The sequence below is a fragment of the Mchenga conophoros genome, linkage group LG17 (assembly GCF_057382185.1).
Source record: "Mchenga conophoros isolate Kocher_MC1m ecotype Shallow Benthic linkage group LG17, M_conophoros_male_GT1.1, whole genome shotgun sequence".
Lineage (NCBI taxonomy): Eukaryota > Metazoa > Chordata > Actinopteri > Cichliformes > Cichlidae > Mchenga > Mchenga conophoros.
The window spans coordinates 14549428-14574502 of record NC_140542.1 but is presented as its reverse complement, the minus strand read 5'-3'; the positions used below and the strand labels follow the sequence as shown (position 1 = coordinate 14574502).

The 25075-nt window shown below is 39.2% G+C and overlaps 1 protein-coding gene across 1 annotated transcript in view; it reads right to left on the bottom strand.

The window, feature by feature from the left end:
• Window positions 1–25075, bottom strand: part of ghrhrb (growth hormone releasing hormone receptor b) — a 73878-nt gene that overhangs the window by 17875 nt on the left and 30928 nt on the right. The window contains exons 3-6 of the mRNA XM_085253026.1: window positions 12815–12925; window positions 3649–3749; window positions 496–593; window positions 238–370 (exon numbers count right to left, since the gene is read on the bottom strand). Of these exons, the coding sequence (XP_085109152.1) occupies window positions 238–370; window positions 496–593; window positions 3649–3749; window positions 12815–12925 (443 nt within the window). The remainder of the gene's footprint in view (window positions 1–237; window positions 371–495; window positions 594–3648; window positions 3750–12814; window positions 12926–25075) is intronic.

The window sequence follows — 25075 nt, the reverse complement described above, 5'->3', positions numbered from 1 at the left end:
AAACCCTAAAAACTAAGTCAATCTCCCACTTTAGCTCATTTTGTAACCACATAATATAATTTCAGTGAGGGTTTTTTTCTGTAACCTAGTTTTTAATGTGTTTTTCACTTAAGTAAAATAGTTTTGTCACGCTGAATTTTAGTTTATTTTTAGATAACCATACTATCCTTAATCCTACTGCCAGTTTTCTTAAGTAAATATAGTGCCTTTGATGGGCATGGAAGATGACATACTCACTGTAGACATAAAGCAGTGGTCCATGTTTTCATCAGAAAAAAGGATAGCGTCTTTGATAAAGACAGCACTCGCTCTCAGGATGAATGAGAAGAACAAGTTCATGTGGATGTAGTTCCTGGTGCAGTGAAATTTCCTAAAGAGTAGAAGAAAAAAGAACCTTCAATTAATCTGTTTGGATAAATGTTCATATACTATTTTATTTCAGAGTCATTTAGTCTAAAAGAGTCTAATATTTTTCAATGAGACCTCCAGCATTACCTGAAGACAGTGAAGACAAAAATAGCTGATATAAGAGAGATGAGGGAGGTAGCGTAGCCAGCAGTGTACACCTGTTTGAAGTTGGAGAAATACGTTGTCTGAAAAAAAAGAGAAGTGAGTGGGGGTTAAGGGAAGGGATCTCAAAACTGCACTGTAGGTGGCAGACAGCTGGTGTTGTAAGCCACCGCATTTGTTCAACAAGTTGTTCACAGTGGACATAGATGGCTTATTTCACTCCTCTTTCAAATCATCTGCCTTCTCTGTCCAAAATGTGAACATTGGCGTCCTCGAAAGAGTGACCTTTTCCGTTTTTCATCCTGTTTCTCCCTAATTTGTGCCTTACCTTCTTTCCTACCCATCTTTGCTGACTTGATGAAAGCCCATTTGGGATAACCACGTGTTTTGAGAGCTTTCTTTACATGTATGTGTTCTTTTTATTTCCCTTCTGGCTTAGTGGGAATGCTTTCTGCCCAGTGTTGTAGTGTGCTGATTACTCCATGTCTGTGCTCCAGAGGGTGGTGGGAGTCAAAGAGTAGATACTGGTCTGTGTGTGTGGGCTTGGGGTAAACTTAAATGCTGACTTTTCCATTCTCCCCAGTGTGCACAGCACAGTCCAGAAATGGCAAACTATTATCCTAAACAGACACCAGCAAGTATTAACCTAACGCTCATTCACAACCTTCAAGTGTTCAATAATGTGACGAGATAATGACCCATCTGCTGTTTTATTATGTTTGTCTTTATGAGTTGTTCATTGAATAATGCAGCTACTATATTTGATGCGACCTGAACCAAATTTACTGTAATCCAACCCTGGAGAAATCTGTTTAGAAATAGGTGGAGCAGTTTCATTATTAACACTGATGACCAGAATACCAGCAACTGCATTAATATATTTCACCTCTCCAGTTATCCATGGCTACTTGATTAATTAGGAATCACATTCAAAACATGCTTGTTCTTGCAGTCCTGTGAAGAAAACGTAAAAAGCATGTTTCACAGGATTCCACACAGTTATCACCCGGATTGTTTGCACTGGCCAGCCCCCAAAATAGAGACCGGAAACACTTCACACTCTTACATGATCTAATTTGATTTGGACTGATTTGTCTTTCCTGAACAAGTTAACTTCATTCTGGGAGAGTGAAGCTTTATGTCAGGGGCTGGGTCTGTGACCCAACATTTTCAGTTCGCTCTGTATTTTTGAGTTCTTATGTTAAGTTTGTGATTATAAGTTCTTGTGTTATTCTTATTTAGGGTCTAGTTGAGTTTCAGTTCAGCAATTACTATCATCTGTGTCCTTGGTTTTTGTGTCATGTGTTTTATGTCTGTGTGTTCCATATTGTCAAGCTTGTGTTGTCATGTTTACATCCTTCAATGTTTCCTGATTTATTTTAAAAGTCTTATGTTTCTTTGTTCCATGTGTTTAGTTTTACTCTTCCCCTGTGGTGTCATTATGTTCATTTGAGTCAGCTGTTTCCCCATGTGTTTCCACTTCCACAATCACCTCCTGTGTGTATTTAAGTCCTGTCTTCCTTTGTTCAGTGTCAGGTCGTCTGTTTTCCTTCTCTCCAGCTCACATCAGGTTAACGCATTTTCATGATTCTCCTCAGTTCATGTTTTCTCGTCATAGTTCCTTGCATGTATAATTATTTTGCTTTATAATGTTCAGAATTATTTTCATGTCATGTTTGTTATAGTCAGTCCTTCACAGTTTAGTTTAGTTTACTTGCCCCTATTCACCTTGCTTTATTTTGTAATGATGTTTACTTACTCCGCACACAGTCAGCTCCCGCTGACCGTGACGCTTCAGGCTGCTTCTGCTCAGCTCTGCTGAGAAATATTAAAGTGTTGGTTGGGACTTCTAGTCAATTGATCAGTCAGTTAAAACGTATTATGGATTTCAAAATCAAGTACCTGGTTTTCATATGTACATATTTTCAGTGGTATCACCTTTAATAGCAGGAAATTAACTAGACAAATTATTATTTTATCTTTCTCCTTTTTGCCAAACTTTTCAAGTAAACTATATTTGACAATAGCATAATAAAAATGGAAATTATGTTTTTGGTTATGCCACCTCAATATTTTTTTAGCTGCCCCAAGATGGCGACCCCTATGAAAAAATTCTGGAGACTCCCTTATTTATTTTTTTTATAGATAAGGACCGCTCAATTATACTTGATAAACTGCAGATTTGACATGTAGTGCCATCATTTTTAATTACATATTAGATATACATATGTGTTTGGATTGTTTCATATTGTGAAATGTCCAGCAAAACAAACTAAGTATATTAAATTTGTGTTACTCAAATGCTAAATGAAAATTATCAGTAGTTTTGTGCAGGGTAAACAGGTTAGCTAGAAACATCTGCTGATATCTTGTTAAATTAGGCTTTGTAAATCCAAAAAGCACAGCAGGTCACCTGATCACAACATGTACACAAAGACAATTTACTGAAGCTCACATTAGAAAATATTGTGAGTTGTGATTCGTGTCCCCACACTGAGCTACTACAAGTAGTCTTAGGGTTCACCCAGCTGCTGAATCCCACTTGAACTCCTTACTGTATTTTTCTGTTTATATGTGGAAGCAAAGTCACCCTTTACAATGTAGGCAACAGAAAATATTTCTTTTTTTATTCTTTTTTACTGCTTGTGTCTTATATAACAGATTCAATCTGACCACATTCTTTAGAATTAGCATTTAGTTCAGTTACCCTTTGTACAAAAATATCTGGTAGAATTATTTTTCAAGGAGCTACTTTTAACTTTATTTCTCTGAGTACATTTCAGAGCTTGCACCACTTCATTCTCACTTGAGTAAAAAAAGTTGATTCGGTACTTAAACGTTTACCATAGTATTTTTATAGTATCTGTACACAAGTAAAGAATATCTGCACTTTTGCCACCTCTGGAATCAACATAGCAAACTAAAATAAAATGAAAACAAACAAAACATAGTAAATAAATCACAATATATACCGACCCAGATGGTCTTCTGCAAGGCTGTAGCTGAAAAATGTGCAGGGTGCTGAGATCATTAAAAAAAACTTTAATATTTTTATCACAATGAATTCTTTTAATATCAGTAGAAAAAAAAATCCAGCAAATAGTCTTGGATCTCTAAGTGAGAATGAGCAATGTTTACCTCTGGTTCGATTTCTTCATCCTCTGGAATCTTACAGGCCTCTTCATAGGATGGGTAGAAGTCCGACCATCCTTTCTCAGTGCAGTTCCTATAGATATAACCTAAAACAACAACAACAAAAATACATGAAACTCAGCGGTTTCTGCCAAGGGAAATACCACCAAACTGTGGTGTTTCAAATTTGCTTGTTATGTACAGACAGAAGTCTCATTCAGCCCTTTTAAGTAGGGTCTTTTCTTATTTTTTCAGTCATTCACATGTCAGTCCTAAGTGGCGTAACAAATGAAAAAATGACTGAGTTTAGTATTTTAGTTTTGCTCATTGTTATATTTTCTGCATAGTCTGTTCTTTATTTACATATTCTAGCTATAGTTTCTATTTTTTTAGTTTTCTGTGATGTTATATCCAGATTATGTTTTCTTTTTGAAGTTCAACTTATCACTTATTCCCCAAGGTTTTTTTTCCGTGCCCTTCTGTGTTCTCTGTTTCAAGTCTGCATTCCTGTGTCCAGTATGGAGGACCAGAAGTGCCACATGCATGCAAATGAAGAATGTTGTGCTTCAATAATGAATTGTGCAATAAAATATGCATTAGGAAATTCATTTAAAATTTATTTTTATTTGTTTATTTATTTAAACAATTGTCCATGTACACAAAAAGTCCATGTGAACAAAAAGGCAAAAAGGTTATTGTGCCAGGTGTTATTCTTGGGAGTTGAAGAGCAAAACTCAAACAGTGAATTCACTTTAGATTGATAAACTGGAAAAAAAATTCCAATATAGCTGGATGGGGGTGTTCTTTGACTCAAGACTTTTGCACAGTGCTGCTGTGCAAATTACCAGCAACCAACCCCCTTTCTTCCATTTGCCAACCAAAAAGCAAATGGAAAAAAGTGTAAATGGACCGGGATTAGGGTTATATCCTTTGCTGTGTGCATCGGCACGTGCATTTTAAAAACTGGGACACAGATGCACAATAAGAAAACATTCATCCATCACTCTTATACACCAGCACCTCCTTATAAACACAGGAATGCACATGAGCACAAATATTCTGAGAGTTTATCAGAAGAGATACTGCACCACAGCTCTTAAGATTCAGTGGATTACTCCATCTTCCTGTTAATAGTGTGAAAATACAGCAGGCACATGACAACCACGTGTAAACGCTGATAATATTACCACAGATACAGTACATAACTACTGCTGCTACTAAAAATTACACGTTCACCATTTGAAATTTTTTTGTCTTCCATTTCAGTTGTTGTACCACTTCATATTTTCTTTCTAAAATTTATAACTGACAGCATATGCAACTAGTTTTGCAACTTTACCTTAACTGAAATTTAAAATGTCAATACATTTAAACAGCTGTGTGTTTCACAGCTAAAGCGGAATTACAAATTCCATATAGAAAGCATCTACCTAACTAGTCAGAAGATTCAAACTCAGGATCTTCTTGCTGTAAGGTGAGGTGAGAGTGCTAACCATTGCACTGCTGTCTTGCCATTTACCAAGCTTTTATTGATTCACCAGTTTACACAATATAATTCTACCCAGCAGAACACCATACCACAAATATTATGGGTTATGATATGTCACTTACATTTCTAGAGCTGTGAACATCAGGCTGCTGAATTAGATATATATGTATTTGAAGCTGATTCCCTGGTCACTTGCCACAGTAAGTCAGTTCTAAATCATGCAATTCCAGTTCAATGTTTCTCTACTGACAATCAAAGTCAGCTATTCAGGATTCATACATAACATTCTATGTCACACGTTGATCCATGTGAGAAACTGCCTATTATGCTTGCAGTCATTTTGGAGAAGAATCAGCCTTTTGTGTAGCGCCTTCAGTCTTTTGGGATTCTGTGGATAGAGTCAGGTATTTATGTTTTGTTTTTTCTTTGTAACCATGTGTACACATGAATAGAATTTAAACAGTATGTGACTTCTTTCACAAGGACTGCTACTGGATCAAAGTGTGATGCTGCTTCTTTGGTGGCTGAGGAGTGGCCTTGTGTGGACAAATATTTAAAGTTTAAGGGACTGGATAATGTGATGACCAGTGTTGGTCAAGTTACTTGAAAAAAGTAATTGATAACTAATTACTTATTACTTCCCCAAAAAAGTAATCCCATTACTTTACTGATTACTTATTTTCAAAGCAAATAAGTTTAGTTACTTAGTTATTTTTAAAAAACACGATTTACAACCTGAATAGGTAATAAAGCGATAGATCTTTCAGCCCAATTCTACTTTTTCTGCATAATCCATCATACAAAATGTAATCAAATGGAAAAGTCTCGTTTTAAAACTTGTTTTATTAGTTTTAATCTTTTAACTTTATGCATCAAGCAAAAATTCAATTATATGCAACATTCACTGACTGGAAGAAATTTGTTTAACATTTAAACCTATTTTCTGCACATAAAATAAAATAGGTTTTTGGTGTTTACACTCAGTCTTTCAAATAAATGCAAGTAAAACACAGCAGAAAATAAAGAAAATCAAAGACTAGCGGTCCTGTTGTTCTATTTTCACCTGTAAAGCAGGAGTTGGGTAGGCGGAGGTTTACCCTGGTGCAGGTGTGCCGCAGTGGTCAGTGGAAGAATCTGCGGGTTTGTCTGTGAGTTTCCCATTCCCTGGTAGCGTACTTGGTGCTTGCTCAGAAGTTAAGGGTTTTTTTTCGCTGTAAAAAGAAGTTTTCTTCCCACGCAGTGAGCAGCGGACGCTAATGTTGTCACTTTTTACGGAATCAAACTCAAAGTAAGGTCAGTACTTCCACGCTTTAAACGCTGCATGATCATATGCTCTTCCGCACTCAATATATTATCCATTGTTGATCTGCACACAGCTGTTGCCACGAATGTCACACTCGCTTACCTCATTGTCATGAGACACTCTCGCAATTAATCACGGTTTTAGTAACACAGTAACGCAGCATGCTTACGGGAAAGTAACAGTAATCTAATTACCTTTTTTGCAATAGTAATCCTTTACTCATTACTTGAAAAAAGTAATTGGATTACAGTAACCTCTGGTGATGACACTGACTAATAATGTGCTGGAATGCATAACAGTTGAAATCTACAAAGACTGTAAAGACTGGATGCAGGAAAAGTTCACAGGAAAATGCCAAAAAATTTAATTTGTGTAAATTTTAAAAATTAAAATGTTAAACCCAAATAAACATAAAATGACAGAGCCTATAATATATAAGAGCCTGTAACCTGAAATCATTAGAAGTTCTAGAATCACATCATATTATGGCATTCTTATAGACAATATATTTTCAAATGATACTGAAAATAAAGTACATAGGTTGATTATTAATAAATAATATCAGTGACCATTGTCCAGTTTTTGCAGTTTATGATAGGAACTAAAAGCATAAGTAAATGAAAAGAAAATGAAGAATACAGATGAGTCCTCAGTAATTTCCTTTAACTGCTTTTTAACAGAACTGAGGTTAAATATGAGAACCAGGATATTAATTATGTATATGACAGATTGATTACCGTAATTGTCGGGCTATAAGCCGCTACTTTTTGCACAAGCTTTGAACCCTGCGGCTTTTAGTCAGGTGCGGCTTTTCTAAGGATTGTCCATGATTTTTGTGATATCATAAGAGGATTTGTTTTGTTTGTTCCGCTGTTGTACGGCACTACGTTGCCTGGCGGAAGGGAATGTGATCAGATACACAGTATCGGGGTTCAAGAGTGGTATGTTGGTCACATGTCCGTCCGCCAGGCAACGTAGTGCCGTACGAAGTAGCGCGAAAAACAAACTTCAAAGTAGTGCTACGTGTTCAGCGGGAGGCGTGGATGACGAACGGCGATAAACTTGCGAAAAGCAACTTATGCCCAACTCCACCAGTGAATTCTGACAGCGTGGAAAAGTGTGAAAACATCCATGATCACCAACGGATTTTGAAGGGCTGGACTGTTGAATGATGGAGAGGAGGACACCGCCACGGCCCTTCAGAGGGTGTTCGACTCTGACACTGACAACGAGGATTTGTTTGGTTTTGAAAGTGACAACAAAGGAAAGGAGCTAAGAGTGGATGACGAAGCCATCCTGAGCCTGTTCGTTTCCGACACTGGAGAAGAGGACTTTAGTGGTTTTAGTGCGCACGAAGAAGAGAAAGATAATGGTGAATGACTGACTTTTCTTCTTGTTAAAGCCGTGTCACTGCACCTGAGCCTAAAAGGTAGTCCGAATCTATTCTTCTGGTGTGCTGTAGGTTATTGTTATATACTACATTTGTTACTCGTTTATGAAGCACAGTACATGTTTCGTACTTGTAATTACCGGTACTTGTACGTATACCTAAAAAGTTATGCAAATATGTACCCATAACTTGTTTTTCAAAATATTAATAAAAGGGATGTGTCTCCAAACAGCCATCTCTTTCCTGACAATTCCCTTGCATATTCCTTTTGCATATTCTCTTACATATGATAAGTCAACATTGAAACACCTGCGGCTTTTAGTCAGGTGCGGCTAATGTATGTACAAAACAGGATTTTCTCTTGATTTTAGCTTGTGCGGCTAATATTCAGGTGCGCTTTGTAGTCCAGAAAATATGGTAGATTATTTGCCTTATTGTTTAATATAAATTGCCAATAAAGCAGTATAGTAAAAAAAAAACATATATATACTGACTGTCCATGGATTTTAAAAAAGGGTCTACAAAGTGCATGTAAAAAGAAATATTAACTATACAGAGATTAAATATGATCGATGGCTACTTCTTCACTGTAGCCAGGCTGACACAAAGTCAAAACTCTGCTGAGCCAAGCATTCCTGTCTCTATTATTGGGTTACTTGCCAAAGACATTTAAGCTAATAATGGTATAAGTACTAAAGGCAATGATAAAACCATTCCTTAAAAAGGTATCACTCCATCCATCTGTCTTAGCTAATTATTGGACAATCTCAAACCTACCTTTTATCGCAAAAATTCTTTAAAGAGAAGTTATAAAGCAGCTAACTGATCGATTACAGAAAAATGGTTGATTTGAAGAGTTTTACTCAGGTTTCAGAGCTCATCACAGCACAAAAAAAAGCATTAGTGAAGGTTACAAATGATCTTATGGCCCCAACAGTGGAGTCATCTCTGTGATTGTCATCTCAGTGTTGTGTTTGATACTGTTGATTGTAATAATTTAATACAGCGCTTAGATCAGGCCATAGGAAATGGCCTGATATCACTCCAATAGAGCACTTCGTCCTCAGACTGCAGGCTTACTTGTGGTTCCTAGGATATTTAAAGTAGAATGGGAGCAGAGCCATCAGCTTTCACCTCTTCTGTGGAACCAGCTCCCAGTTTGGATTAGTGAGACTACTTTCAAGATTACTTCCACTTCCAGCCAATGTTCCCTCTAATTTTTCATGTGTCTGAGCGAACACACAAACTCCCTGAGCGGTCCCTTGAACCACTGTGAGCAACAGCAGACGTGTGCACTGTGGTCACGCCAGCATCGAATCCATCCAAGTTACATGGTTTATTAAAATAATCAAATTACAGTGGTACCGGCACACAAGGACGCTGTCATAACCTGTCAACGTCATTGATTAGGTGCGTATATAAGAATGTGAATCGCATCATTGGCTGGACTATGGGATAAGGTGGCATCGTTCTAATCCCATACAGGAGCAGCCAGTCACTCACTGAATAACACTGCAAAACAGAATTGTTAACGTATTTATTTTAATTTCAGTTCAGGTTAGATTTCTTTGTGCACAACACAGATTTTCTGTGTGCAGAGACCATTCCAGCAGTGCGCAATTGCGCACGCGCGCAGCTTAGAGGGCACATTGCTTCCAACCCTAACTATATGCTTTTGATAAGCATATAGTTAGGGTTGGAAGTGGCCCTAAAGTGACCCTAAATCCTCCCTTCAATACATTGCAATGGGCCTAGGCTACTTTGGCTGCTTTGTTTACACTTTACACAAGCTTTAAACATAAAATTGTACTTGTAAGCTGTATTTTAATGATTTTGTCATTTTAGGGCATAAAAATAGCCCATTCCATAAGTCTGCACAGCGAGCAACATTTTAGTTGATTTCTATAAACTGTCACTTGCTGCCTGTGAATCCAAGGTTACAACAAAAACATAATATTAGAAACGTTTTTATTAGATAACTAAGTATTAATGGAGATGATGCAGGTGAAGGGTGCAAATGCTGGATTTGAATTAGCTGAATTCAAAGCAATGTTCTCCCACCATTGCCTGGAGTTAGAATAGTGGAGCTCAGCCACAGTGACCCTTATGGAATAAATGATGCACACAAGGTCACCAGGTATATGGTGCAAGTTTGTGTTTGTGAGAGGAGGATACAAAGTTTACACTTAAAAAAAAAAAATCTGTTTCACTATTTGAAAATGCCTGTCCGACGCTTAAGCGAGGAGAGTGTGGGTTTGAGTCGTGGGTGGATTTAGCGTTATCCAGCTGTATTAGCCTCAGTATAAAGTGGCATGTAGAGCCTGCAGGCCTGCAGCTGCGGCAAATGGCAGGATGTGAATGGAGGTTGAAGGCCAAGGCTCCAGGGAGGGCATTAGAGCTCACAATGCTATTCCTATCGAGCAGCGCCAACTCATTCCTGAAGGAAGGCTTATACAGTGAACTCTTTGATTTTCCAATTCATTATATTCTCCCACTGAAAAGCCTGGATCACCTGCACAGTTACAGAGCTGGACTTATCGGTACTGTCTGTGGAGGAGGAAATCCAGTGGGGTCCGAGAACCCACTAACACTGAGTTATTTGGTCATCAGCAGCTACCTCCGCCTCCTGATCCCTCCACGCAAAGTATACACTTTCACTCTGCATTTTTTCCTTTTTCTTTTTTTCATTTAAGCAGTGTTTTATTCAAGACTGGAAATTAGTCAAGTAAATCTTTTCTACACACAGCCTCTCACTTACTGTGCATGTTCTCTGCTGCAACTACTTATTCTGTTTAGCAACAATTTAGCAAAACAGCTGACACAACAAAAGGGCAGGCACTCAGTCAGCCAGTGATCTTAGAGCTATTTGATCAGTTCATATGAAAGTTTCATACCTTTAATTACATTCAATATAGGCACAACTCAACTCTTATAGTATGGACACCCTACAACAACAGAGCGAAAGCTCCAGCAATCAGACGACCCCGTGTGAGCAAGCACTTGGTAACAGTGAAAAGGAAAAATCTCCTTTTAATAGGAAGAAACCTTCAGCAGAACCAGTCTCAGGGAGGGAGGAATCTGCCGTGACCACTTGGTGGGTGAAGGAAGTGAGACAACACACATTGGAGAGAGCCAGAGGATTATTAATAATGATTAAATTCCAAGTGGTGTATAAACACAGAGAGGGAAGAAGACACACTCAGTACATCATGGAAATCCCCAGTTGTTTAGGTCAGTTGCAGTGTAACTACGGGGGGTTCAGGGTCACCATATTTTAAACCTAATCCTGTAAATTTCTGTCCCCTAAATCTAAACTGGGAACTGGTTCCACAGAAGACAGTAGATTCTTCTGCTAAAAAAGAAAAAAAGAAAACAGGTAAAATAACAAAAAATGTGATTCAAATTTAGTTGCTCTTGCTTGTAAGATTTCTTCCTTTTGCACTTCTGTAAGAATTTTACAGCAATGTGGAGAAGCTTCTGGGAGTGCATTAGAAAAGTTGCTTATCTAATTTACACTGTTTTCAAAGTAAACTGCAAGTTTATACATTGTTACGATCCATGATCATGTCCCATGTCTGTTTCCATGGTTCCTGCCATAAGAGTGTGTGTGGGTGTGTGCAGGTTTCCCTCCTAGGTGTGTGTGTGGTGTGCGGTAGCTGTTGAGACAGGTGGAGACTGGAGAAGTTCCAGGGATTATCGGATGGCCTCTTAACCTCCAACTCACCTCACCACTCCCCTTTTCTCCTCTGTACCCAGTAAAGAGCCAGCTGTTTACCAGCTTTGAGTGTGTGTTGCTTCAAATTCAAACTCAAATTTTATTTGTCACACACACAACCATACACAGTATGACATGAGGTGAAATGCTTGTAGCTGTGTAATGCAATGCCCGACCATTAAATGACAGTGGTTTTACAGTATTTGCAATTTATAGGTTATACAAAATTTACAGATTTAACTTAGAAATTTACAGTAAAAAATGTGCAAATAGCAGAAAGAGATATTAATTATAGGAAGTGTGCATGAAGAAAAACCAGAGTGCGTGTGGTGATGTGATGTGTGTGAGAGTCCAGTCCCATTTTCTTGGGAGTAGCAGGAGTGGGGAGTCACACCTATGTTGTGTCTAGGTCTAGGCAAGGGTTGTAAAAGACATTTAGTAAAGACATTACATTTTGTTTCAGTGGCTTATTTTTACATCTCATGTCTAAATACTGATATCTTCTTTGTCATTGTTTATCTTTCAGATATCCAGAAATGCATGGTTTTTTTTTTTATTCTTAGTTGTGTCTGTATCTATCTGTCAGTGATTTGTTGTTATGAGAGACTGGAGAGAGTCTATTATGTTTTCTTTAAACCAGCCAGCTGGATGAGTCAGAGTTCTGGAAAAGGTGAGGGTCGTGTAAACAGTCAGGACAGCACTAGTCTCTACAGTGTGCAGTCTAGAAAAATGTAGTTTTTGTAAACCACTCAGTGAAAACAAAACATTGGTGCTCAAAGATCTCTAAATATACCACAGTCAGTTGCTGAGCTCTGAAGTGAAAATGGACAAATGCAAATGGTTTTTAGGTTCAAATCTTCCTTTTAGTGGCATCTAAAAAAAACAACAACATTCTTTTGTTGAGTTGGCTCACACACACACACACACACACACACACACACACACACACACACACACACACACACACACACAGATAACATCAAGGAGGAAAACACTATACAGACAGAAGCAGGAGGATAAAAAGATCGCCATGACTGTTGGCAGCATTATTAATCACTTTGTTGCCCTGCCTCAACCAACGCTGATGGTTCTGCTGCAGTTCCTTGCAGTTTATATAAGTTAGGATCCCTAACATAAGAACATTGTTTTTAGAGCATTAAAAAAACACAGCCAAGCATCCTCAAAATGTCAAATTTTGGTACAGTAGCAATTATTTAAATTAGCCAATTAAACCAAAGAAAAGTAATCATTCAATTTGAGGTGAAATGGACTTACCTTGGTTATTAGGCAACAGCTGCCAGATGCCAGAGGCGCACGAGATATTGACCACCTGTCCCACCTCAGCATGATACCAGCACTGAAGGTTGTCCCAAACTGTTGGACAGCCTAACAAGGAAAGACAGTAATTACCAAACATTATAGAGTCTCAGTTAGCAGCACTAATACTTTCACAGCACAGGTGAGTAAACAGAAATATTACATATGGTCAGACCATCATCAAAACAAAAATATACTTGCTGGACAAAGACACAGTTCTTGTAGTTCTGCCTCTGCACACCATCAAATGCTTCAAGTCAAACAATTGCAATGTGACTGAAGTGCAGATTTTTAGCATTAATTCCAAAACTTTGCATTAAAAGCTTAAGAATTACAGGTTACAGATTAGAAATGACAGATTTTCGAGCTGTGTTCAAGTGCTCAAAAATTATTAGACCATTGACTAATAAGCAGTTTCATGGGCAGGGAAGACCTGATCTATGAGCAGACATAAGTAGATATAACATATAAAGTTGATCAGATTGTTGAATTTTTATTTCACTTTAATTAGTAATATTAACCCTGCTGATCTTTCATCTGCCATTTATGACCTTCCATTTATTCACAGCTCCTGATCCCCAGATGAACTTGTTTCTCACTATAATGTCAACCTCCATAATCTTCTTAACACATTTGCTCCACTTAAACACCGAACTGTCTCATTTTCCCGTTCAGCACCATGGTTTACTCTTAACCTGCGCCATCTCAAAGCTAAAGGACGCCAACTGGAACGTCTGTTCAAGAAAACCGGACTTACGATACAAGAAATGTATAACAATCATATCTTGTTGCATAAGGATTGCATTGCTTCAGCCAAATCTGCATACTATTCTGGTTTAATCAGTTCTAGTGAAGGTAACTCCAGGTCTCTTTTCATTGTTTAGTAAAATTACAAAACCTCCGGACTCATTCTCCTCTCATATGAACTCTGCTGACTTTTGCAACTCTCTTATATCTTTTTTCACTGATAAAATCGCTGATATCCGCCAACTTAACTCGGTAGGAGCATCTAACTGTCAATGGTCAATGTCAGTGGTCAATAGTAACTTTATTGTCCCTAACGGGAAATTGATTTGCAGTATGTCCATACAGAAATATAAAAAACAAACAAACACATCACATACACACAAAAAACAATATAAGCCCTGAGAAAACAACCTAAATTTTATCATTAAAGAAAGTGCAATGTGCAATGGCAACAACACTTATGGTTTAGTGTTATTAACCATGATAATAGCAGTAGGTAGAAAAGACAATCTATGTCTTCACTGCAGGCACTTTACAACGACGACCTGAAGGAAGCAGTTGAAAATCATTAAAGAGAGGATGATCTGAACACAACAAGACAGAGGTTGCCTTCCTCAGCACCTGCCTGTTAGAAAATTTCACAAGCTGGACCTGAAATCTGACCAGACACTTTAACCAGGTTGCTAAATCTGGTCTTATTATTCAAGGACATATTACCATACCAGGCAATGATACAGAAGGTTAAAACAGATTCAATAAAACCTTTATAAAAAACGAGTCATCATTTCAGATGAAACATTAAAACCTCTCAACTCCTTAAAATGTACAGTCTTTGTTGAACCTTTTTCACTGTAGAAGCAAGATGTGACTAAAAGGACAGAGCCGTATCAAGAACAGCCCACAAATACTTATAACTGTCCACCAGTTCAATCGCTGCACCATTTACCACTGTTAGCGCAGGATGTGGGGATGTCTTCCTGAAGTCAATAACCATGTCCTTGGTTTTCAAGGTGTTGATCATTAAGAAGGACTGATCACACCACGAAACAAACTCATCCACAACAGGCCCATGGGAATCCTCTTCACCATGAAGGAGGCTTACAATGACTGTGTCATCTGCATATTTAATGAAATGCCTGTTGGCCTGTGTACTGCGACAGTCTTTAGTGTACAAAATATACAGTAGAGGAGAGAGACAACAACCTTGTGGTGAGCCAGTAGAAGAGTTCAGTTGTTTGGAAAAACAGCGGTTCACACACTGAGATCTGTCAGTTAAAAAGTCTAAAATCCAACCAACCAGTTTAAATCAAGTTTAAACTGGTTAAGAAGTTTATCAACTAAAAGATGTGGCTGGATAGTATTAAAAGCTGAAGAAAAATCGATAATTAAAAGCCGAGTATGAGCTTTAGCACCATCGAGATGGCAATAAAGGAAATTCAACAGAGTGACCACTGCATCATCAACACCTCTACGAGGCCTGTATGCAAATTGTAGTGGGTCTATAAGATTTTCTACTTGCTGCAGGATCTCCTTCCTGACAAGTTTTTCAAAGGACTTTAGGAGGCCTAAAATCATTTAATGATGTAGGTTTTGTGGTCTTAGCAACTGGAGAAATAATTGATTTTTCCCATACCTCTGGAACCTTCTGCTGCTGAAGTGATAAAAGAAAGATGTAATAAAAAAATACTGCATAATTGCTCAGTGCATGTTCCAAGAACCTGGTCACATATACTTAAGGACCTGGACTTTTATTAGTCTTACTCATTTTAAAAAGATTTTCCACCCTTCTTTCATCAAAGAACAAAGCGGGGGGAGGGGGGCTCTGGTGCTCTCTATTAAGAAATCAAGTGTATTCCTAAAATTATAATTATCAATGAATCTCAAATAAAATCTATTCAGCTCATTGGCTAACTGAGAGTCTGAACTAAAACCAGGGAGACTTATCTTATTACAGTCACTGTAACAGTGACCAGTCATGTGTTTCATACCTGCCCAGGCAACCCTTAAGTTATTGCTACCCATCTCCGCCTCTACCTTACCCTTGTATTTTATTTTGGCTTTTTTAATTTCTGATCTGATCTCCTTCCTAATTTCTCTTACTTTCAAGATATTCCCTTCAATAAAAGCTTTTTTCCTTTCATGAATCAGCCTCATAAGGGCTTTTGAAGACCATGGTTTGTTATTAGGGAAAAATGCAAAACCTTTGAAGGGATAATCATGTCTCTGCAAAAGGAGATATAGCTGCAGACAACGTCAGTGAGTTCATTAATGTCTCTACATGATTCTGTAAACACCGACCACTCTGGTCGCACCTTTTATGGAACTGTAACATAGATCCAGAGTCTTATTGAAGCGCGTGGGACAGTTCACATACTGATAAAAACTGCTCAGTGTTTTCTTCACATCGCAGCGATTAAAGTCCCCAAGAACAATATTAGGGGCCTCAGGAGAGAGATTGTAGTGAGTGGATGACGTTGGAGATGGTGCCAGTCGCATTCTTAGGATTCGCTTTAGAATGGATGTAAACGACGGTGACGTTAATCTGTGGGAATTCCCTCGGCAGATAAAACGGCCTCAAAGACACAGAGAGGAACTCAATGTCAGGCAGACACACTTGTTTACGAACAGTAACGTTTTTACACCATTTCTGATTTATATACAAACACACCCCTCCTCCTTGAGATTTCTGGGTGGCTCCGGGGTCTCGATCCAGATGTATGGGAAACCCGAAACCCTTTAATTCCAGAGAAGAATCAAGGTCAGAATCCCTGTGAATGCCATTAGACATGTATCTCTGTAGTCCCGTAAATGTGCGACATTCAAATGCAGTTCATCCAATTTACTCCTCAGTGAGGAGTAAAGTGTATCGTATTTTCTTCCTCAATTGCTGACGTAGGCCTCCCTTCTTACCCCGCTTCCTTGCTTTGACTCTGTTAAAAACAAGAGTGCCCCTGTGGTTACCAGATAATCCAGAGCTGGAAAACACTGGAGGGTGAAAAGAGTCCAGAGACGGGCCTTTCCACCGAAGATCCAGAAGAAACTCCCGTGAGTATGTAACTGTTTGTCAGTAGCAATGACTCCAAACAACAGTCAGGATTGCCAATAAAAACATGCGAAATAAAAACCCCATCTTCGTTAAAAGAAGTTCCACAAAGCACAAGCGGATGCTGTAGGATTTCCTCATGCTCAAAAAAATAAAAACATAACTCAAGAATGAAATTAAATAAGTTAAAACACTGACACTGACAGACAGAGACAACCTGCTGGTCGCCGCAAGAGCAGCGAAAACAAACTGTGAAGTAGACTTTGTTTTCCTCACTGTCTTCCTCCCAGTTATTTTCAAGTTTTACTCTTCCCTCCATAGCTGATGTATTAAATCTTATTCAAAAATCAAAATCATCCACTTGTCAGCTCGACCCTCTTCCCACTGTATTAGTTAAAGCTTGTCTTCCCTCATTGGCTCCTCTCATAGTATTATCCACGCTTCCCTTAACACTGGAATTATTCCTCCACCCCTGAAAACTGCTTCTGTCGCTCCAATTCTCAAAAAGCCTGGTTCAGATCCCAATAACTTTGATAATCTCCACCCTATATCAAACCTCGCCTTTATTTCGAAAATCCTTGAGAAAGTTTTTGCCTTCCAGCTTCACTCATACCTCAACGACCATAATCTCTACGAACAATTTCAGTGCCCCTCCCGAAAATCTCCTGGAGCCACCATTCTCCCGAATTTCTCCCGATTTTCCACTCGGACAACAAAATTGAAAAACCATATCCCAGATTGGCTCAGGCAATTCCAGTTTCCAACAATGGCTACTACTGGTGCAGCTACTTAGTTTTAATATTACTCTTATTACTCTTTGTGGGTCACAAAATAAACTTTTAACAAATTTTCAGGCGAGAATGTAGCTGTGTAAACTTCAAATATCTGAGCCGGGGAGAACAGCAAACTCCCGGCACATCGTTTTCAAACCCCCGCGGTCTTTCGCTACTCAGGTTAAACATGATATATAAGTCACTTAAATAACTTAAACATGTTATTGTTTTATGTGTTCATGACTAAATCAGTTTGGCTGAGATTAAAGTTATTAGATTAAATTAGATTAAATAAAACTTTATTAATCCCTCAGGAGGGTTGCTCCAGGGTTTTCACACAGCTGAGTAAACGTCAAACAGAGAACTGATTAAACAGAAGTCCAAGATGGTTGAGAATTTACGCCAGCGTCAGGTTATACTTTAGATCGCAAGGAGCAGACAGCAGAGTTTCACTCCACCAAGAGAGCTCATGACATAATTCTGAAGGCTAGACCGTCCAATTTCACAGTCGCTCACTTCCGGCCTACTCGGCCTTCGGAGGACCCGGCCCACTTAGACCACGAAGGCTGGGTCCTCAGGTGGACACAGCCTGTGAATTTGGACACCTCTGCTGTTTCCAGCCGGACAATAATAACGGTGACATTTAACCTATTTACCCGATAAGTAAACATTGCAAAATTCAAGTTTATTGTGTATATACGTATATGTATACCACTCCCCCCCAACAGCCCTTTTGAATGTCTCCCTAATTCTGAGGTCTCAAGGTTGGCAAGTATGTTATTTGGTCTCCCTAATAAGTCCCTCCATAAACTTCAACTTCTTCAGAATTCTGCAGCTCGGGTCATAACTCGTACTCTCTTAAGAGACCATATTACCCCAATTCTTCAACAGCCTCACTGGTTGCCCATAAAAGCCAGGATAAACTAAGATAAAATCTTAGTTCTCATGTTTAAGTGTATTCATAACCTTGCCCCTCCTTATCTCTGTGATCTGCTTCGTATCACCACAGTTTCCCGCTCTCTCAGATCTTCATCTGCCACTCATCTTGTTGTTCCTTCTGCTTGCCTTACCACTATGGTAAGCTTTCAGTCGCTCTGCTCCTCGGCTCTGGAACTCACTTCCTTCAGCCTTAAGAAATGGATTCTCTTCCCTTACTTAAGTCACAACTCAAAACCTACTTGTTTAACCTGGCTTACTCGCTTTAAAACTTGCTGTCAAATCGTGGGGGTTTTTTTGTTTGTTTTTTTAAATTTGTTGTTTGTAGTTGTATTTTGCTGGTTTCTGTATTTTAATTTATTAGAATCTATTTTAATCTACTGTTTTATTGATGTTGTTTTCTCTTTGTAAGGTGACCTTGGGTTTTAGAAAGGCGCCCTCAAATAAAATGTATTATTATTATTATTATTATTATTATTATTATTATCATCATCATCATCATCATCATCATCATCATCATCATTAGTAATTTTAAATACGAGTTCAAAAGAGATGCCTGTGCAAGTGAGAGGAGCCATCATTAGATTAGGAAAAACATGAACCATAAATCCATGAAAGAGAAAACATTTGGATTGGTCAACTCAAAAACTGATGTGTTCTTAAAAAGAATAAATGCCAACAGCATCAAAAAAGTGCATGATGATAGATGTATTTACATAGTAAAGAAAAAGCCTGCGAGTCATACAGTTGCATTCACAACTGGAAGTAATTCACTTGATCTTCATTAGTTTGAAACTGAAAGCTGGTTGTTTGTTGACTTTCCGGGCCCTGGTTGCCTTGGTAGCCCTTGGCAAAAACGTATTTACTACCAAGTAATATCTCAATCCATGCTGACATTGGTAATCGCTTAAGCTGTTTGCCAGGAAGTTGAGAAAACTTTATCACCAATTTGTGTCACCTGTAGCTGCCAAATGTCATTCACTATCCATAGTCTCTGGTCACCACAACACTGCAAATGTTCCCAGTAGGGTCAAAAGGTAAATCAAGAATGTTCTTGAGGAGGCAGGTGTTTCACTTTCAAAGTGTAAAATCAAGAGACACCATCCTGAATGTAAAAACAGGTTTGCAACAAGGTGCAAATTCCCTACAGCAAAATAACAGCATACTCTTCAATGGCAATGTCAGTCCTCCTTCAGCCTAGCCCAGCATGCTTTTATTAAAAGTAGTTATTAAATATAAAATTGAATGCAGAGAGACCCACAAACAAGCAGCAACTTAAGGGAAAATAAAGGTTTGATAGACATCTCACAGGAGGAAATGCAGCATTTAGTAATGTCCATGTGTTCTAGGTTTCATGTAGTCAGTCACTGAATTTGGATTTTTATCCAATTATTAAAAACGATTTTATCTTTTAATATGATATTTCAAATCATGTGTGTGTTCCAATAATTTTGAGCCTCTGAAAATGTATAAGTATAAACATTTATAAAAAGCCTATAATTCCTAAACCCATCCAGCCATTCGTTCTCTTCTGCTTATCTAAGTTGGGACGCCTTCATGATTTCACTTTACACATATTATTCAATTTTTTTAAACATGAGAACATTAGTCTTTGACTAACCTAGAGTGTTACAGTGAAGGTTTTGTTTTTCAGGGCATCTTAAAGAGTAATGTGATACTTACCAGGTCTTAAAATGAGATAAATGCAATCTCAGCTGAACAATAAAGCATGACACATTTCACTCTGTCATTATTTATTTAGCAGAAGACAACACAACGTACAGAACCAGTGCGTGGAAACACTAAGCACACCGTTATTGCTCCAAGAGGAGTTAGGAGTGTAAAACAGCAGCCAGGTGCTGATAATTAAACGCACATGAGTAACTGCTCAACAGCAAGTGTGATGACCTTTATAAAAGTTGCTAATGTGGCTTCAGCTCAAACTCTACGGGTCTCAGTTAGTATGTTAAATATTTAAGTTCACGAGAGGACAATTAGAAAAAGATTAATCAAGTACGGCTTGTTGGTAAGACAAGACCAAAGTGGACATGTTTGACCATTATGCAGAGTGCCATATTTGGTGAAAACCAAACACAGCATATCTGCACAAACATCTCATAGAAACTAGCAAACATGTTGGTTGAGGAGATGTAATTTTGGGTTTGTTTTGCAGCCACAGGACCTGGACACATTTAAGTCATCAACCGTGAACTCTGTATGAAAATGATTCTATAATGGGGTGTGAGGTTGTCTACCCGACAGCTAAAACTTGGCTAGAATTTACAGTTAGTTTTTTACATTTTGATATACTTTGTTAATACAATTAACCTGAAATCACACAAAAACCATAAAAATATGAAAAGGTTAGATTTTTTTTTCTTTTACTCTGACGAACCAACCAACATGTCTAACAAATCATTTTCAAAACTTGAAATGCAAATATATATTTTAATTTTTTTAAATTTATGCACAAATTTTGAACACAACAAAGTTACATACAACTATTTATATAACAATGCAGCCAATACCTCGGATGTTTTTTGTACAATTATTTAAATTTCTTTACAGAAATGGAGACCCAGTGAAACAGGCTGCATCTTGCTGTTACATCATCTTAAAAGAGTCATTTGCTTTGGACACACCGGCGCACCTGTCAACTCCAGATACAACTATGTATAAACAAATGCTCAATGAAGCAACATTTTGAAGAAGAATGGGCCAAAATTCGCCAAAAATGATGTGATGGGGTCATAAAGTCATAGAGAAATGACTTCAAGTTACTGTCTGTGAAGGTTCTCAGTCATCCAGGTCATCGTAGTCAAAGGAGCTTGCAAAGAAAAGCGTCTGGACTTCTTTAAGTTGCTTGAAGACGTTTCACCTCTCATCCGAGAAACTTCTTCAGTTCTAAGGTCAAATGGTGGAGAGTCCCAGATATAAACCTAGTGGGAGAAACCCCCCACAGAGGGACAAAAGGACCCCCTGATGATCCTCTAATCGCCTGAGCCAAGGTGTGAAACTGGGCGTGGGTCCCAATCAGCCAGAGTTTCGGGTGTGTTCATTGTGAAACCTGGCCCCACCTTATCATGCGAATTCCTGAGGTCAGATGGCCCAGGATGTGAGTGGGCGTTAAGGCGTCTGGGAAGGGATCTCAAAACTGGATTATAGATGGCAGAGAGTTGGTGTCGTAAACCCCCGCCTCTGTTCAAAGATGGTCGCTCACAGTGGACATAGATGGCTTCTTTCACTCCTCTTTCAAACCATCTGTCCTCTCTGTCCAAAATGTGAACATTGGCATCCTCGAAAGAGTGTCCTTTATCCTTAAGATGCAGATGGACTGCTGAGTCTTGTCCTGTGGAGGTGGCTCTTCTGTGTTGTGCCATGCGCTTGTGAAGTGGCTGTTTGGTCTCTCCAATGTAGAGATCTGGGCATTCCTCGCTGCACTGTACACCACATTGTTAAGTCTGTGTTTTGGCGTTTTGTCTTTCGGGTGAACCAGTTTTTGTCTGAGCGTGTTGCTGGGTCTGAAATACACTGGGATGTCGTGCTTGGAGAAAACTCTCCTGAGTTTTTCTGATACACCGGCTACATAGGGGATGACAATGTTGTTGCGTCTGTCCTTCTTATCCTCCCTCGCTGGTGTCTGGTCTTCTTTTCTGTGCCTCTTTGCTGACTTTAAGAACGCCCATTTAGGATAGCCGCACGTTTTGAGTGCTTCCTTTACATGTGTGTGTTCCTTCTTTTTCCCTTCAGGCTTAGAGGGAACATGTTCTGCCCGGTGGTGTAGGGTCCTAATTACTCCAAGTTTGTGTTCCAAAGGGTGATGGGAGTCAAAGAGGAGGTACTGGTCCGCAGAGGTGTGGACTCGAGTCACATGACTTGGACTCGAGTCAGACTCGAGTCATTAATTTTATGACTTTAGACTTGACTTGAAAAAATGTTGTAAGACTTGTGACTTGACTTGGACTTTTACACCAATGACCTGGGACTTGAATTGGACTTGAACCGGTTTACTTGAAAAGACTTGATATTTCACCCCAAATATAAAATTTAACATGCATATTATATAGAGATTGAAAATGTCATTCAGGGGTAGAACCACAAAGGATTCTGGGAACTCGTGGCAAGAGGTACTAGGCTTTTAATTGAAATCAGTCACACAGCGATAAAAAGAAACACAAAAATGTCAAGAAGCTGTTGTATTATTAACTGCAATAGCCGGTCACATGACAGCCACGGGAAGCCGACAGGTAGAGAAATCGGTTGTTATCGGATTACGTCGTTGAAGAGAAATTGTTCGAGCCATGTTTCCGAAGTAACAAAGAGGCGACGGATGGCCTGGATTGCAGCCATTCAAAGACCAAATATAACGTCCCAGAACACTCCAGCTCACAGGTTAGTCTGCTCCAAGCATTTCCACAAAGGTCAGTCTGCTGTTGTAGTTAACACATCATTTTCATAACATAATTGGTGATATAGGTTACAAGCAAGTCTGGCGCTGAACAGAAATTGTCGCTCCTTTGTTTATTGTGCATAAATAGTGAATTGTCCTGACACAATATTGCGTTTCGCTTCTGTTATTATGGTACATTGACAAAAACATATACTTTTATTCACAGGATAAAACAGGTTTTTTGTATCACTAATTGCCCAGTACCATTACAGCATACAGTATTATTGTCACTGCTACATTTCTGTAACGCGTACCAGAAATTATTTCCACTGCTAATTAATTACCGTTGAGCTCAAAGGTCCTATTAATAAACGGTTAACTAATGTGTATTTATGAAGACGATTTGTGAGACTGGTAAACTTATGATAGGTACGATGGTCTTTCGTTCTACACGGTGCATTTCAAGGTGTGAAGTTGGTCACACCCAATCCTCCAAGGAGCTGTTTTCTGACAGTCTCCACGGCCTCCGTTTTCTGGAGACTGTCAGAAAACGACTACAAGAAGACAGCTCCTTGGAGGACAGGACCAACTTCACACCCGATCAGATTTGCACACTGTTAGACCTCTGCCTCACCACTACATATTTCAAATACAACGAAGGCTTTTACACATGTTCCCTCTAAGCCTGAAGGGAAAAAGAAGGAACACACACATGTAAAGGAAGCACTCAAAACGTGCGGCTATCCTAAATGGGCGTTCTTAAAGTCAGCAAAGAGGCACAGAAAAGAAGACCAGACACCAGCGAGGGAGGATAAGAAGGACAGATGCAACAACATTGTCATCCCCTATGTAGCCGGTGTATCAGAAAAACTCAGGAGAGTTTTCTCCAAGCACGACATCCCAGTGTATTTCAGACCCAGCAACACGCTCAGACAAAAACTGGTTCACCCGAAAGACAAAACGCCAAAACACAGACTTAACAATGTGGTGTATGCTGTACAGTGCAGCGAGGAATGCCCAGATCTCTACATTGGAGAGACCAAACAGCCACTTCACAAGCGCATGGCACAACACAGAAGAGCCACCTCCACAGGACAAGACTCAGCAGTCCATCTGCATCTTAAGGATAAAGGACACTCTTTCGAGGATGCCAATGTTCACATTTTGGACAGAGAGGACAGATGGTTTGAAAGAGGAGTGAAAGAAGCCATCTATGTCCACTGTGAGCGACCATCTTTGAACAGAGGCGGGGGTTTACGACACCAACTCTCTGCCATCTATAATCCAGTTTTGAGATCCCTTCCCAGACGCCTTAACGCCCACTCACATCCTGGGCCATCTGACCTCAGGAATTCGCATGATAAGGTGGGGCCAGGTTTCACAATGAACACACCCGAAACTCTGGCTGATTGGGACCCACACCCAGTTTCACACCTTGGCTCAGGCGATTAGAGGATCATCAGGGGGTCCTTTTGTCCCTCTGTGGGGGGTTACTCCCACTAGGTTCTCGGATGAGAACCTAGTGGGAGTAACTAGGTTACTTCTCGGATAAGAGGTGAAACGTCTTCAAGCAACTTAAAGAAGTCCAGACGCTTTTCTTTGCAAACTCCTTTGACTTCAAGTTACTGCTGCTAAAGTTGGCTCTGTAAGCTATTGAATCATGAGGCATACTCATACAAAAAAAATGTATGTAACATGAATGTTCCTATGTGTCACGTTTGTGCCATTCCATACAGTAAAATATTGTATGTCCTGTTGTTACTCCTGTAGCTTTGTTTTAGAAGTTCCTTCATTAGAACATTGAGATTCTGCAGGTACTACAGGATTCAGGATTTCCCCACTATGGGAAAGTGAAAAGGCATTTCATTTGGTGTCGTCCTCAGCCCTCCTCTCTACCCACACTCTGTCTCTGCTGTTCCCCTCACTTGCCTGATGAGCTCTCCCTGCAGTCTGCATTGCTCCAAGCGAGGGAGGCATGGAGACGGTGGCAGAGTTTAAAAGAGAGCAGTAATGAGGATTCAGTCTCTCCACCACCACGTCTCATACATCAAAGCTCCTTGCTCCTGTGTCAATTAAAAGAGCTATGCAAAAAGACACCCCGCCACTCATTCATAATAAAACACAGCTCTTGGCTAGTGCTGGAAGATTGGCTGCCAAAGCAGTGATGAAGCAAACATCGGACCCCCATAACCCCCACCACACCCACCGGCTTCTGCATCACAACTATTGTCCATGAACACATTAACTTAGACTAAGCATATGCTATTTTGAAAGAAAACAGCATGTTGTTAATCTAAATTCGTTAATGACCCTCCAAGTAATGAACTGCC